We start from the raw sequence: 15,945 nt of genomic DNA, 5'->3' as shown, positions 1-15,945 counted from the left end.
CCCTCCCCCTCCCCCTCACTGCCTCCCCTGCTTCCCCCTTCCCTTCACTGCCTCCCTGCTTCCCCCTCCCCCTCCCCGTCTTCCCTTCCACCACCCCCACCCCCCACCTCTATCTCCACCTCCACACAGAGAAACATAAACAGAAAATCAACAACACCAGAAGCACAAATTTAACAAAATTCAAACACAAATTTAACAAAATCAAACAACACCAGAAGCAGAAAACAAAAAGCAGAAGCAAAAGCAGAGGCGGCGAGGCGGCGAGGCAGAGGCGGCGAGGCAGAGGCAGAGGCAGAGGCGGCGAGGCAGAGGTGGAGGCCAGGCAGAGGCAGACGCACGCGACGGATCCAGCGGCGGTGGGAACAGCCGAGGCGACAGCGACAGCCGCCATCCCCTTCCCCCCTTTCCCCTTTCCCCTTCTCCCTCCCCCCTCCGCCTCTCCCCTTCCCCCACCTCCACCCCACGTCCTTTCCCCTTCCCCCAACTCCGAACCCCACGTCCTTTCTCCTTCCCCTCCAAGCTTTGCCGCCGGCGCCGTCCCCCCTCCCCCCTTTCCCCTTCCCCTTCCCCTTCCCCTTCCCCCTCTCCCTTCCCCTTCGTATACCCTTTGCCTCCCCCCCCCAACAAAACGCGTTTTCTTTTTTTTTTTTTTGTTTAATTTTATATTTTTTTAAAGTAAGGGTAATTTCGGAATAAATTAAAAAAATTTATTAGAAAGGACCATTTTAAAATGAAATGTAACATTAAGGACGGTTTTAAGTCGAAAACTACATCAGGAACGGTTTCGATTCTGACCCTTAACGTTAAGGACCAAAATCGTACTTATCCCTAATAATAATAATAATAATAATAATAATAATAATAACCTCCGTTTCATAAAAAGACTAATAATAATTAGTAATAATAATAATAATAACAACGAAACAATACTAATAATAATTCAAATATTTCTAACAATAATAATAATAAAAAAATTTTACCTCTATTGACATATTCAGAAAATTCTGGAACATATATGGCATCAAGATTCAAAGTATGCATAAACGATAGTTTTTCCGATGAATGTTGATCCACTAGTGCATTAGCAACATCTGCTACATCTCCCTCAACTGATATATCATCTTCTTCCACATGTTTAGTTGGACCAACAACTTCATAATTACTTTCAAACTCTTCATCATTTTCGGTATTATAACCCATCCAGTCTATATTGGTTCCGGAAAATCAATATTTTCAATTTCTTCGAACTCAACATATAACTCGATAAGTGAGACTCGGGCTCTAGTTTGATGGTAGGTCGAAAACATTCCTTGTATACTAGCTTTGTCAGCCACGTGCATTACTTGAAATTGAACGAAACCACCAAATACTAACACAGGCTACCTATATAAAATATTGGTCACTCTCTTCCGGCCTTGCTGACCTACACTCTGACAGAGTACATTCTTAAATCCTTCATATGTTATTGAAAGAGAAACAATAATAACACATGGATTCTCATACAAAAAACTCACACCCTCATGTGTATCATACAAAATCTGACCATTGAAATATATTTTTAAACTAACATAACTCTCCATTTTATACACTTATTACATTTACCCACAACTTATTTCACTCAACAAATGCAGAACAACTTCAACTGCTAAAGAATGAAGAACAACTTCACAGCTAAAGAAGTAAGAACAAATTCAACTGCTAAAGAATAAAGAGTTCTAAGTTCTCTGAAAATTTAAAGACAAATAACTTTGTGTTGTTCACTTTCCACTCTATTCAAGGTGTTTCTCGCATAATACTAGCATACCTTATATAGCTAATTTTAAATTTTTTTATTCATACTTGTACTAAACGTCACCACCATTTTGACCATTTTCAACAGTAAAATTTGTTTCAACACAAAACAGCACCGCCGTTTTCTATTTTTAAATTAAAAATTTTTTGCTTTCTAGACAAAACGGCAACAATTATGTTTATTTTTTTAATTATTTATTTCTAGCAAAACGGTAGTGCCCTTTTGATTTTATTTATTAAAAAAATTTAAATCATGTACAAAAGACGTTTTGTATCTTCTGACAAAAAATTCTTTCTCTCCCATAACAATGTTAAACTCACCTAAAGAAAAATATTAAAGAAAAACACACATTTTTTCACAATATTTAAAAAACTCAGCCACAATAACATACAGCATCGCGCGTGTAATAATTTTTGTTATTGTTGAGTCTGTTTGATTAAATTTTGATGGCAATAATATGGTTGGATGCATAGCCTGTTTCTAATAATAGTATTCTCTCTTATTGAGAGAGAAGAAAAAGGAAAGAGGAAAGCAAGTTACTTTACTTTAAAGCAACAGTTAGGGTTTGTGGAAGGAATCGCAGAAGAAAGGATTGATTGGCTTCAATGGGTGAGAACGGTGAGATTTTTCCTGATGATGTGATGATAGATATTCTGAAAAGGCTTCCAGTGAAATCTTTGATGCGATTCAAGTGTGTCTCAAAGAATTGGGCGAATCTCTTCAGAACCCCTCATTTCACGGCACAGCACCTTCGCCACTCAATTCAGAATCGTTTTCTTCTTCTTCAGAGAATTCAACGTTCTCCTACTTCCCCAGTGTGCTCCACTCCAACATCCTTCTGCTTAATTGGACCTGACCTCAGTGTTCACGAGCTTGAATTTCTCAATTTCGCCTCAAATGGCGCCAAGATTGTGGGTTCCCGCAATGGCTTGCTGTGCTTACGTCACACCGATCACGCTCTTTCCATTTGTAATCCAGCAACAAGACAAGTCACACAGGTACCTCGAACCCTAACTGATGTCAGGACTCTTTACTATTTTGGATTTGGCTATAGTCCACTTGTCAATGATTACAAGATAGTGAGAATTTGTGTATGTGAGTCTTATGAGTCTGATGATGATGATGATAATGAGGGTAATGATGGAATTGTGGTTCTTGATGACATTCATGTTAACCAAGTGGAAGTGTATTCCTTAGCTAGTGGGTCATGGAGACAAGTTGATGCTAGCAATTTGCAAAATTTATGTTTGGTATCGAATGCTATTGCCGCCGGTGGAGGCATGTTTTGGAAGGCCACCACGAGCTCCGAGCTCGAGTCCAGTCAAGATCCTGATGAATGTTTGGTTTCATTCGACATTGGACATGACATTTTTAGGTTGTTAAGAGGTCCTGAATCACACCCTTTGCCCACTACTTACTCCTCTACCTCTGTGCTAGCAGAATACAATGACAAACTTGTTATGTTTCATCAGTTTATGATGGGAAACTTCCATAATTTTATGATGGTAAATGGTGAATCTTCTCTGATTGACTTGTGGGTATTGGATAACACTCATACATATGCAGCTGAAGGGGAGAGATGGATTAAACGATACAGGGTAGGGCCCTTTTCAAGGATAGTATATCCAATAAGTATTTGGAGAGATCAAATTGTTTGCCACCGATTGCTCGAGCATGTTGATGAATCTGGTCTAGTGAAAACTACTCTATCCATCTTGAATCCTTACAGTCGTGAGTTAAAGAATCTACCAGCTCACAGAAATGAGAATTATTATGTTTCTTTCAACTATGCAGAAAGTCTTGCATGTAGCAAACATTCAGCTTGAACAGTAGTCTCCATTTTCCGTTCACAAGAGAGGCTTGACTTGTCTAGCTCCTGTAAAATACCAATTAGGGTGAATAGAAATTTCAATCTCGTGCATTTTGGATGGGATATTAGTTTTTTAATTGTGGTACACGGCAGACATCAGACTATCGGAGCTACTTGTTTCAATCTTTGTAACCTTGTTTTACAGGTTTGACCATGGATAGTTTTTATTGTTATATAATTAAATCTGTTTGCCTATCATTTTAGACTGTTGAACCTTTTAAAAAGGAATTTAGGAATGTATTGAAAAGTTTAAAAGTTTATTGGTATACGACACATTTTTTGGGAAACGGAAGATTGAATATTCATTTTGGTCCTTGAACTTATGAGAGTGCTCAACATATTGATGATTTATTTCTGAAACCTTCTAAACAACTCTTCTACTTTTTTTTTTTCCTTTTTTTGTTTGAGAGGGGCAAACTTGTTTTGAGTCCCAGTGTATCCGAGACATCATTGAAAAAGAAGCACAAGATATTTCAGATGCTCCTACTTTTATTCTTCCCTCTCAGGAAACAAGAATAATGTGGTTTTCATCTGTAACTATGTGCGCTCATCTTTGTCATTGTTCTTTATACTGAGTTAAGCACTACTTTTGAGATATGCCATGTATTATATTCAACTATAATTAACTCAATTTTCATGGATATTGAGCAAGAGATTTTTCTATAGTTAATTATTTGTTGACTTTGTGAAACTCTTTCCTGTGATTGAGTGGCGTTCCTTGCCCTCATTCAGTCATTTGATGCTCATTTCAACCGACTATGCAGATAAGTTTTTCTATTATGTGATGAGTTAAAGAGTAGTTGTACTTTGCTCACATTATTAATTGTTTTGGGAATTGTATTTTTTATACTTTGTTTATTGCCAATTCATCTACCCTATATACCAGTTAACCTATGTGGAGAAGAATCAAGAATGCATGTACCACTTATGTTATTCTTCTCAGGGAATAAGGAGCGACATAAAATGTTCGAAATTTCAATCTTCTGATTAGTGAATTATGTAGTAAATAAATTCATTGACATTTGGAAAATAGTTACATACATAAATTAGCATAAAAACTCTCCTGAACGGCTGAACCTTTGTAACCTGAAAAACGAAAAAACGTAAGGGAGAATGCGAACCTTGCAAAAGAATCTATATTTAGCCGTTGAAACTTGGTATTCAATTGGCACCAGTGGTCTAGTGGTAGAATAGTACCCTGCCACGGTACAGACCCGGGTTCGATTCCCGGCTGGTGCATAAATTTCTTTTAAAATTAAGGTACACAGAGACGTAGAGTTCTCGCTATTCGATACTCACTTTATTGGCGTCGCTCCATCTCATTAAATTGTTTGTTTGTGCAGGGCTTCAGGCTAACTGGTGTACAACAAGACTTTTTTTTTTTAATAGACGTTGAGATAAGTCTTTAATCCTGATCTTTACTTGATGTTTGTAACACCATACTTTAAGGGTGTGTGTGGTTGGCGAAATTATAAATAATTCCTAGGAATTGTAAGATAGGAATATCATATTCCTATATATTCCTATGTTTGGTTCAAAGTTTGAAAAGCTATTCCTAAGCAAGTTTGATTCCAGGGAATCAAAATACTATCATTTCAATTCCCACATTTCCCTTGGGTATCTTTGATTCCCATAAGAATGGAATCTTTATAATAAAATAATACTTGAACCACACACATCCTAAGAGTTATATGACTTATATCCCACCTATCCAAACAACTGGTTACTAGTTCTTGAAAAATTAGAGCAACTTTATATTTTTTTGGTGGAACACATGCGCAAAAAATCTTTTTGTTTTCGATAAATATAATTTCGCATTTTACAGATGCGAATAATAAAATTTCAAGATGGCACTCGCGCAAATTGGAAGAACAGAATAATTTTTAAACTACAGCAACTAGTGCTTTTCGCAAGAGTCTACATTATGGTGTACCCTTTTGATGATATACTAATACCCTTTATAATTGAATTTCAAATTCCGACCACCACAATTTCGAATATAACGTGAGACCAATTTAATCACCTGTGATAATTTTAATGTGTAAATTACAAAACTGGCAATTGCCTCCTACTGTCCTACATAGTCCACATTATGGCCATGCTCTGTAGCTAAGCTATACAAGAGAACGGGCTGGTACATGCATTCATATGATAGCTTCTAGCGAGGTCAAAAATTTTCCTGCATCTTCAACTTTGCATTATACAACACTCTTTTGACTGTAACCCAAACGATCAGTCAACTAACAGGTTTAACTTTGATTCTCCTCAAAGTCAAGTCCTTTTCCTTTTGCTTGATTTATTGCTGTGTTTGTCTTTTTCCCGCTTTTTGTCAGTCTTATGGCTTCTCTTCTCTTTTTCGGGTTTGACAACACTCTTACTGGATTTCACGCTAACAAGTCCGCCAGTGGGTATCTTTCCACCATTATTTTGTAACAAATTCTCAAGGCTGGATTCTCCATCTTGAATGGCATACTGTTGGATCATATCAGGAGCAAAAAGTGCTTCTGTTTTTGACTTCATGTCATCCTATCCAGTAATAAATAATCACGCAAGAGTTAAGAGCTACTTCAAATGAGAGGTTGGAGAAAGGAGCTATGGCCGTATGGGGATCCACACAAGAATATTCAACAGAATAAAGCAAATGAGAAACAAGCATACCTCAACTTGTTTAGCTGCATTATTTAGATCTTCATCCACAGAGACACTATGAGGTTCCATAACAATCTGGGGGCAAAAACAGATGAAGGGTAAATATGAAAAAGTAGGCACATTAGTGAGACATGCAAAGGAGAACCAAATATTAGGAAACTTTATACACAGCAGCACACATATATGACGAGTTCACTGACCAATTTGTGAAGAATTCTTCTGAAAGAATAAAGCTATGGAATAGACAAGGTAACATTATCAATAAGCTTACCTCTTTCAGTCGGGGCAAGGTTGATTCAATCTCCTTGGATGCAAGACCGTATAAATATTTGTAAAACTTCTTCATAACCTTTATAAATAAAGACAATATTTGTTGCCTTTCCAACTTCATTTGTTCCTATTAAATGAGAAGGGTACATAGAGGAAGTGAATCTATCTTTTGTGGAAGGAAAACAATAGGGAAAGATGTAAAACATGAAAACTATGTTTAATCATGACAAACAAGGTCGAGATCTACTGAAATAAAAAAAAAAGTTGAATAATTTTGAATTTTGATAGAGAACATGTATCATGATGAATCGTCAAATTACATGATTATACATTTTGAAAGGAGGACTTCAGTTATCTTACATATACAAGCCATACGGTGCCAACTAGTCATCTGAGTTATATTTCAATTTTCATCTAAAGAAATCAGTAAGTAAATAAACAAACCTCAATGTATGAAATGTTCTGGTTCTGCAGTCCAATGCACAGTAACACAGAAGCCTGGGCATATGACAATGTAACTGGAATCTTTTCTTGGAAGAACAGATGTGTAATGGTGGGAACAATATCTAAAATCTGTCCAACAAGGAGGGTCATGATATACTTAAAAGCACTCCAAATCATATAAACAGGTGTTGAGAATCGTACGTATTGGCACAGTGAATTGACCATATAATATATCAGATATTCAGCAGTATGTATATGGGGCACAAATTTTGGTCTTAGACGACCTCCTTGAAACCCCCATTCACTTATTCATTTCTTAATCATTATTTTCTTAAGGTGTTTTTCATGTGCACAAGATGAAATTCTACTTCAAAAAGGGAAATCACTGGACATCATCAGGGGAAAAATTTTGCTCCTTGTGAAGAACCTCTTTAATCTCCAAATAAAGCATTGAACATATCAAGGCACCACTTGGAAATTCTGGTTAGTAATATATGAGATCTTACCAGATGGAAGTCAGCTAGATTTTCAACATAAGCCTCCAGTCGCTTCATATCATGTGGTGATAGATATTCTCTAACAGATCCCAAATATTTATCAGAATTGGTCTTCCAAGGTTCTTGGTCCATGAAATTGATTTTTGGATCTATGATGCTGGATGAATTATCACAATATGAATAGAACAAGTATTTCAATGATGGCGATAAATATCAGGGGAGAAGAACCCATTGAGTTCAATGCACTCTAAATTTTAGTTGATGAGTATGTTATGCAACAGTCTTAGAAGTTTACGAAAAGCATAAGAAAATGAATCGCTTGACTTCCTTTCAATATCCAGGATCAAAACTATTAACTGTTGAGTAAAAGCATCTATATAATTTTATATCTTAAAATTTTCGTGGGGGAAATATCACATCAATGTTGCAAATTGAGAATGGAAAAAGATGTAAATTCCTAATACTAACCTCAGAGCAAGCTTGTATTCCATACCACGAAAAGTGGAAGCCAGAAGTCTTGTAAATCTTTGCTTAAAATCTACAAACAAAAATCATATAAAAATTAACAAAGTTAATGATCAATATTGAAGGCAAATCATATAGCATACTTTCTTGAATAATCTCTTCCAAGAGCTTAAACTATTGCGTAAAGGTACATAAATGGCTTTATATTCAGCACCCTCCCTCTCCCCAACACACGGGCACAAGCATCTTATAGACTTAAAAGTGTGGGCTATGCACAGACCTATACTATGCTATATTATAGTAAAATTTAACTTTTATTTAGAAAATTGGGTGTAACAATGATTAAACTGTAAACCCCATGACAATAGAAACTTATGCAATGTCATGAATAGGCAAGGAGGCACATAAATGGTTCTATATCCAGCACAAAGGAAGATGAACTCGCCTTCATAAAACGGACCAAAAAACCCCCATTGATTTGATCCATCAACTTCAATTTCATCATTGTTCAAAGGTTTCAGGATCATGCACGTATGCTCACCAGTCACAGCATTCTGTAAAGTAAACATATGTCATCTGTAAAATAAATTTCATTATTATTGTCTGCGGCCTAAGAAAAACTAAATCTTAACTGGAATCTGGCCAATGTAGAACGGAGCAAATGCATGCTTTCTCCAAAAGCGAAAAAGGTCCAAGGTTAACCCAAATGAGACGCCAATGTAATGGAGCTTCTCTGGCCGTCTTTCACGCAGATGTACCAGCAAATGAGGAAGATTTGTTCTAGGCTTTATATTTTCTTCAAGCAACGAAACCTGTATTGATTATCATCATATCATTAAAAAGGCTAAGCATATAGAAACATAAAGAGAAATTGATAAACTCAAGAAAAAACAATAACAAATCAAATGAAATCTGCCATTTTTGATCCAGTTGCTGCCAGTCAACTGTATGTTTTAACTCAGATACCAAACATTACCCTAATGTTTATTATAGGAAGCAATTAAGAAGGCCAGGATACATAAGCAAGGACCTGATCGAAAGTACTTAATAATGAGTATTTCTTTACTATCTCTAACTATGAAATGCTTTAGTAATATCCTGAAAACAAGTATAAGCAACTAATTGAAGCTTTCGCACTAGTGGCTGTCAGCAGGCCTATAAAAAAGACTCGGATAGCTCCAATATCCCGCTATGGCATAAATTAACTTCTGATAAAGAAATGAACAGAACTAATCTGTACATAATACATATTGGAGTTCAGCAGAAATATACCTTCTCTGCAGCTTCTGTAACTCTAACTTGTGGAGCTTGCACTTCATCTTCAACATCGATCTCAGAGATGGGAGTAAGTTGTCCTTCATAGTAACTGTAAAAAGTAGGCAATGCAAATGATCAACTGAATCTACGTTAAACATTTTTACATATTTTATATATAAGACTAAAATGAGTGCCCTGGCCCCTGAGACAACATCTTTCAAAGCAGAGTATCAATGTACTGGATCTGGATGGTACCAAAACAAGCTAAATCATTTTCCCTGGCGGACCCATGCTTAAGGCTAGAAGCTTATCCCATAAATGAAGAAGCAGCTCTCACCACTAGAAACTCTAATCACCAGGCCCCATTCCAAGGCAACACCTTAGACTAAAAAAAAATGGTAACTTGATGGAGAAGTGTAATTAAAACAACACAAATATATTTTCAGAATTATAGTACTGCACCATTTAATACAATTCTAATTATAAGAGATATCAGCACCTACATTAGCTCTTGATTAGAATAATAATTGACTGGAGGCTGCAGCAACATATTTTCAACTACACAGTTGAACCAAGGCACACTAAAACCAAATAGATGTAAAAATAAACTTTTGAAGAACGCTTTAAGAAAGTTAAAAAGAATAAGGAAAAGAAAGCTAAAGTGAACATCAATTGAAGCAAGGAGGCAATCTGCTCTCACCGTATTAAAAGGTCAACTGCTTGTGAACCATATCCAAGCTGTAAAAGAAAGATGATGAAATGTAAGAGGGTGTCACGCCTTTGGAGAATCAGGTTAGTAACAGAAAGATATGCCTTCATACAGAATTACCCTCATGGCACTTGGGTGTGTAGCAATGCGTACAATACGAGCACCAGAAAGTGAGGGGAAAACTGTATCACGAAATTGCTCACAGAATTTCCATGGAATTTGATCCCCAAAAGGCTGATGACCATCACTCAAGCTTTTGATTGCTGACTGGCGAGATATCTGCCCCTCAAGACAGACCTGTAAGCTATGAATGTCAGAAATCACAACAAATGGACGTGCAAGCTAAACAGAAATAGGAGATAAACATAACAAGAAATTACATACTAAAACTAACACCAAGTAACTGCTGGTACAAAGTAATACAAGCTTCAAAGAATCACAGCCATTTGCTAATGCTTGTAGCTACACAGTTTTTACCCATCACAATCAAGCAAGAACAACAAAATTTATGCTAAACAAATGAAACTTCACACATTGATATTGAAACTTCATAGTTCGTACAATGATATCAGCTATCACACGTTAATCTGACGAGAGGCAAAGAGCAGATAAGGAGAAAATTGCAGATCCTAAGGTCATGTTAAAACAGATCATGTGAAGATATGTAACAAACGAAGACAAGGATAATTTATGCCAAAGATGCAAACCTGGATGACACACAAGATATCAGGAAGTTGATTCTTTGATTCGTCAACAGGTCCTGTAATTTGAATAGTATTATATATCTAGTTCAAGCCACATCAATTTAAACACAGGAAAAATAACTAGAAAGGAAACCAAATCTACCAAGTAATACAAATAAGTGGTGTGCTGGAGCATCTGCCATCAGCTGCAAATCATTTGGAGAATTTTTGTAATGTGAAGCAACATACAAGGCCATCATTCGCTGCAAGAATATCAATATATTAGTACAGCAAATAAATACAGGCATAATTATTTATCATTCCAGCCAAAATCATCAGATAATTCTGGTTTTTACCTGCAAAAACAATTCACTATCTTTATGGTAGGAAAAGAGGGTGTCCCGATTAACATAGTATAGATCACACTCACTGGGTGGAGGTAACCTAATTGCAGAACGAAGAACCATAAACAGAGAGGAAAAAAGGATGGTCCAAGTTTCCAATATGATATGAAAACACTGGATATAACCTGCTAAGATTAGGGATGGCACTTGAAACATCTAAGCATAGTAGAGTGTTAAGCCAGTTCTCTATGGGATCTCCAGAAGCATATCTGATGGACTCATTCAGTTCTATTTTCTTAAATAGAGAACCTGAAAGATAGAACTCATAATTCAGCAAATAACAAGCATGCACATAACAGTCAGTAACAGTTGTTGAAAAGCAATCTTGATCCCCTTCAACTGCACCACCTTTCTCAGCATAAAATGGCATGCATATTATATATTTAAAATTGACTAATAAAAGCTAGAAGAACTAAGTACCAGAACCAGATCCCTCCGTGCTCTTGGAAGATACATGGCTTTGCTCTTCTAGTTGGTGCAGAAGTTTTAGCGATAATGAACGCCCAGTGCCTTCATAACTATCCATGAGTTTCAAGAGAAATAAGTCTTCCCATAATTAAGTCACATCAGAAGTTAGCTCTATAAACAATAGGCACAGCAAACTTCATTAAATAAAATGAAAAACAAGGCATACCCATTAACTGTCGATGACAGGAAGACAAGGTATGGCCCGAGCAAAGACTTCACAAGCGGCAGTGGAATGGCAGCTGCTTCATCAATAACCAATAATTCAACTTGAGAAAGCTTTTGATGCTCGTGTGGGAGTATATACTGAAAACCATTTAGATGAAAACACAAGTTCAGAATCATGTTTACAATTTTTTTATATATAAAAGAAGATTACCATTAGGGCTGTGAGAGGAATAATACAATATAACGGTAGGATAAAAGATATCCCTTATAAGAGGGAAAAAAAAAGGAAAGAAGTTATCAATGTAGCATACACATCCAAATTTATACTTATAGCATTACGTAAACATTAAGTTTCCTTAACATCAAGACATTTATTAACGTAAAAGCATCTGCATTACAAAAAAATTTTACCTGAATTGTTTGTCTATGATGCTTGTAAATGTTAATCCTTACAGTAGTAGCTTTCTTGAATTCAGGATTTGCGCTTTGTACCACATCAAAATCAATGTGTTCCTGTTTACATAGGAAAGAGCAGCACTTTCGAATTTAATCAAGTTTTTATACACAAACCAACCGAAAGGCAAGAGGTTGGGATTCAAATACTATAAACAGTTTTCAGGAACATTCTATTCTCACTCACTCCTGTTCCCAAAAAACATAAAGTTAAAAGGAGATAATAAGATGCAAAATCAATGTGAAGTGATCAATCATTTGGTATCCTATTGACTAGAAAAGTAAACAGTTAGGTACACTTATAATATGAATGTGGAAACTTTAATGTTTTCCTTGGTCTTCAAATGTATTGCATGGAATGGAATTTAATAGGGAAGTTTATTACATTTTTTTGGGGAAGAGAGAAAAAACAAATAAGTGGCAAATAAGCACGCCATAACACTCGGTATAGGGAATAATTTCTCAGACATAAATAATACATATTATTAACAGAATTCACTATGTATAGTTGAAAGGATATGTTTTCCAGCTCCATTACTTACCTAAATTGACTAATTATATGCACATGTTTTTGGTCAGACTATCAACACACCATTATCTATCTCACTTGTACATATTAGTTCACGCTTTCCCTATTTCTCTTCTGTTCTCTTCAATATACTCATTTTTAAGATGAGAAGATCCCTTGATTTCTTCTTGGAAAGCAAAATAATATTCTCTTTATTGCAAAGTTTTCCTAGACAACCATTTGAATAAGAAAGTAGATGTAGTCCAGAAGTTGATATTTAGCAATTAAGAGATGTTGGATGAACCGTTAGGATATCTAATATAAATGAAAATGTACAAGAAAGGTACTTAGGAGTTAGGACGCCAGTCCATTACCTAAATCTAACTGCCCATTTGCCATCAATGCAGATTTTGCAACTTGTTTCTTACTAAAGCAATGAATAATGATAACAGCTGTAAGTGAAGTGAACTAGTACCTTGTACTCAAGTGCCTCAAAACCTTTGCATATAAATTCAAACAAGGTTTTCAAGTTCTCTGGGCTTGGTGCAGTTACAAAGATATTTGAATACCTACATAGGCAATCTTACAATCAGATCCAAACAAAGTCAACATAAATATGAGCAATAACTGTATCTATAAGCATCAAAAGCACATACCCCACAGCAACAGCTCCAGCAATTGATAAACCAAGAGCAGCTGATTTCCCACGACCACGAGCAGCCAACAATGCAACAGTGCTACGAAGGGTCTTGTCCAGAACTGCGTCCAGAAATGTGATGACAGCTTTTCCCTATTACCAAAAACCATGTAAAGCTTGCATCCACCATAGAGGAAAAACTACTTTGATTAACCATGGTAGACAATCCAAGGTTGAGTTAACACAAACCTGGTCCAATGTGCAACACTTCTTAATCAACGGTCCAACCGGAAAATCTTCATTGAGTTGTTCTTTAAGGTTTTTCAGGTCCTGCTCTGCTTCTGAGAGTCCCTCAGAGTCCTGAAACATCAATTTAGAGGCACAAAATTAGATAGTTAATAGTTTTACTTGGCAGCCAAAAAAGGAGAGAAGAAAAGAGCACATGGTAAATTAAATGCTTTTGGCAACATCATAATAAAAATTTCTCAAAATTTTCACAGAGCACAGAAACAAAAAGGAAACAGATAGTTATAGATGATATCATAGTACCTCCTTAACAGGAACTGGGCTAATAGACCTAATATGAGATGAAATTGGTAGTACATTCAACTCATCGTCCATGACCACACATGCCTTGCAAGAAGCAAATGATAATAAAAAACGCTCATTAAAGCGCCCAGTAGCTTCAGAGTGAGATTCAGTCCGGAATCTATCATGGACATCCTGCAACCAGTGAACAACAGAAAATTTGCATTTTGTATGACTTAACCGAAAAGTAGATGTTTAAAATTCAAAATAAAAACAAAAAGAATAAAAGAAAAAGTACTTAAACATCAATTCTGATGAATCTGTGTTCATACCATCACCATGGTGTAGAGACTGGTAAGTGAGGATAATGAACGAAGCAGCAGAACAATTAACCCTCCTCCCTCAACTGTTTCTATTGTTCTTGCTAGGAGATTAGGTGTCAACGCCTCGAAATCCTAAAAGGAAAGACAATGGCGAAATTGATGCATCTCAGTGGGGAAAAAAAAGAGACAAAAGAAAAAGTAACATGGAAAGAACAACAAAGAAAATTAATAGGAAGCATAAGATACCTGGAGTATACACATTCCGAAAGTATTCCCGAGAATTCTTTCAGAATCCTTGTATAAACAATAAGTTAAACCCGTACTCTCTAAAAACAACGAAAAAGGATCAACTTTCTCAGGATCCAAAAGCCCCTTATGCATCAATTTCTTAACCTGCTTAGCACGTTTCTTCCTATGACTGCATTCACAATGATCTTAATCATGTTAAAACCATGTCTACAACAACTCAAACAGAACATATACACTGGATATTACCACAACTAAATCACATAAAAACAAAACCAAGGCATCAATTATATATGCAGAACCTGCTGAGTTCAAGTTTGTCCTTGTAACACCATAAAACAGTTGGCCTGGATTTGATTTGGGCCTTGCTAAGCATGTAGTGAAGATTCACAATCTGCACACATTAAAGACTGTGTTTAGCACTCAAAAAAGAGAGAAAGAAAAAATGCAATGCCTTCTAATTTCCTTCACGGTATAAAATTAAGCTTCCAAAACCGTATAAAATTCGGCAGAACCTATCACTGCACTACAGAAGGAAATGGCGTGTGTAACAGAGACCTGGTCACGTGACTTGTCGCCGATGATGACGAACATGGACCTGTGCCTTGTTTTGACGCCATTCTCTATGAGATTTCTGATTCGTTCGTCCACTTTCTTCCTCATCTCTTCTCTGCAGCGAAATTGAAGTTTTCAAATGAGTGATTAGCTCACAAGGAGAGAGAGAAAAAAAAAAGAGCATAGGAGAGATTACGATAGGAAGCAACAAGACCTGACTAAATAGACGGTGGAAACAGCGGTGACACACAGTGGCGTGCGTCGACGGCAGAAAGTGTGTGTTGAGGAATGAGGAACGTTGAATATGTCAGTTGGTATTAGGGTTTATGGAGGGGTTAACTTCGGTTTTTTCATCTATAATAAAAACTAAAAAGAATAAAAGTTAAAATTAAAATAAAATAACAAGACCAACCGTCATGTCTTGGGGTTTTTTTTTTAAATAATATTTTATTTACCAAAATATATACTTTGTAACATTTTTACCAAAAATCTATTATATTTCTTATCAACCGAACTGGTAAATAAACCAGTGCAGTAACTGGTTCAACGGTTTAGTGGTTCAACCGGAGTTTAACCGATTTAGTTAAATATAAAATAAAATTATTAAAAATTTAATATATAAATTTCAAATATTCAAACAATAATTTCTAATATTTTTATACAAAATGCAACAAAAAAACATATCACTGATTATCATTTTAAAGTTTAAACTCATGAAGAATAACATAAATAAAAAATAAATAAAAAGAAACTATTCTAAGCTCTGGTAATTTTCTTCGGCTTTAAAGACTCAATCTCCATTTAGTGAAGAATTCTCTTTAATTGGCTTCAGCAGAGTTATATTCAGAATCAATTCAATTTTCATGCTTAAACATTACCATTTATGCACAATGAAAACTTTAATGCAATCATAGCATTTCAAAGACATCAGGTATATTTACATCTGTGGATTAGATTTTCTGCAGATACCAAACCAAAGTTCCATCTCTATCAATGTCTATAGTAACAAATAAAAATCATAA

General features: G+C 35.9%; 2 protein-coding genes and 1 non-coding gene across 11 annotated transcripts in view; 2 read left to right on the top strand and 1 right to left on the bottom strand.

The window, feature by feature from the left end:
* Positions 1–2,143: 2,143 nt before the first annotated feature.
* Positions 2,144–3,949, top strand: LOC107631142 (putative F-box protein At5g62660). Its single transcript, XM_088508048.1, has one exon. It carries the CDS (start codon positions 2,398–2,400, stop codon positions 3,616–3,618), a length of 1,221 nt encoding a protein of 406 aa, XP_088364174.1. The 5' UTR covers positions 2,144–2,397; the 3' UTR covers positions 3,619–3,949.
* An 881-nt stretch (positions 3,950–4,830) lies between these two features.
* Positions 4,831–4,901, top strand: TRNAG-GCC (transfer RNA glycine (anticodon GCC)). Its single transcript has one exon. It is a non-coding gene; the product is annotated as a tRNA-Gly (tRNA).
* A 752-nt stretch (positions 4,902–5,653) lies between these two features.
* The window catches only part of LOC107631143 (RNA cytidine acetyltransferase 1), a 568,507-nt gene continuing 558,215 nt past the window's right edge, over positions 5,654–15,945 (bottom strand). For 3 of the 9 annotated variants that reach the window (XM_088508042.1, XM_016334485.3, XM_016334486.3), the window contains exons 2-28: positions 15,138–15,289; positions 14,927–15,038; positions 14,671–14,762; positions 14,369–14,540; positions 14,132–14,254; positions 13,821–13,994; positions 13,521–13,631; positions 13,291–13,424; positions 13,110–13,203; positions 12,085–12,186; positions 11,675–11,811; positions 11,461–11,558; positions 11,166–11,289; positions 10,993–11,080; positions 10,800–10,899; positions 10,661–10,713; positions 10,074–10,250; positions 9,945–9,982; positions 9,260–9,353; positions 8,620–8,799; positions 8,433–8,541; positions 7,991–8,060; positions 7,532–7,679; positions 7,026–7,154; positions 6,583–6,708; positions 6,321–6,386; positions 5,654–6,188 (exon numbers count right to left, since the gene is read on the bottom strand). In XM_088508042.1, coding sequence (XP_088364168.1) covers positions 5,934–6,188; positions 6,321–6,386; positions 6,583–6,708; positions 7,026–7,154; positions 7,532–7,679; positions 7,991–8,060; positions 8,433–8,541; positions 8,620–8,799; positions 9,260–9,353; positions 9,945–9,982; positions 10,074–10,250; positions 10,661–10,713; positions 10,800–10,899; positions 10,993–11,080; positions 11,166–11,289; positions 11,461–11,558; positions 11,675–11,811; positions 12,085–12,186; positions 13,110–13,203; positions 13,291–13,424; positions 13,521–13,631; positions 13,821–13,994; positions 14,132–14,254; positions 14,369–14,540; positions 14,671–14,762; positions 14,927–15,031 — 3,099 coding nt within the window. In that variant the 5' untranslated portion in view covers positions 15,032–15,038; positions 15,138–15,289 and the 3' untranslated portion in view covers positions 5,654–5,933. The remainder of the gene's footprint in view (positions 6,189–6,320; positions 6,387–6,582; positions 6,709–7,025; positions 7,155–7,531; positions 7,680–7,990; positions 8,061–8,432; positions 8,542–8,619; positions 8,800–9,259; positions 9,354–9,944; positions 9,983–10,073; positions 10,251–10,660; positions 10,714–10,799; positions 10,900–10,992; positions 11,081–11,165; positions 11,290–11,460; positions 11,559–11,674; positions 11,812–12,084; positions 12,187–13,109; positions 13,204–13,290; positions 13,425–13,520; positions 13,632–13,820; positions 13,995–14,131; positions 14,255–14,368; positions 14,541–14,670; positions 14,763–14,926; positions 15,039–15,137; positions 15,290–15,945) is intronic. The other 6 variants (XM_016334488.3, XM_088508043.1, XM_021119351.2 and 3 more) reach the window with 4 other exon arrangements.

Source organism: Arachis ipaensis, chromosome B3, assembly GCF_059453495.1.
Source record: "Arachis ipaensis isolate K30076 ecotype BB chromosome B3, ASM5945349v1, whole genome shotgun sequence".
Classification (NCBI taxonomy): Eukaryota; Viridiplantae; Streptophyta; class Magnoliopsida; order Fabales; family Fabaceae; genus Arachis; species Arachis ipaensis.
This window is presented reverse-complemented; position numbering and strand designations above follow the sequence as displayed.

Excerpts from the sequence above, each read along its gene's own strand:
- LOC107631142 (XM_088508048.1), top strand. The coding sequence starts at position 2,398 with ATGGGTGAGAACGGTGAGATTTTTCCTGATGATGTGATGATAGATATT.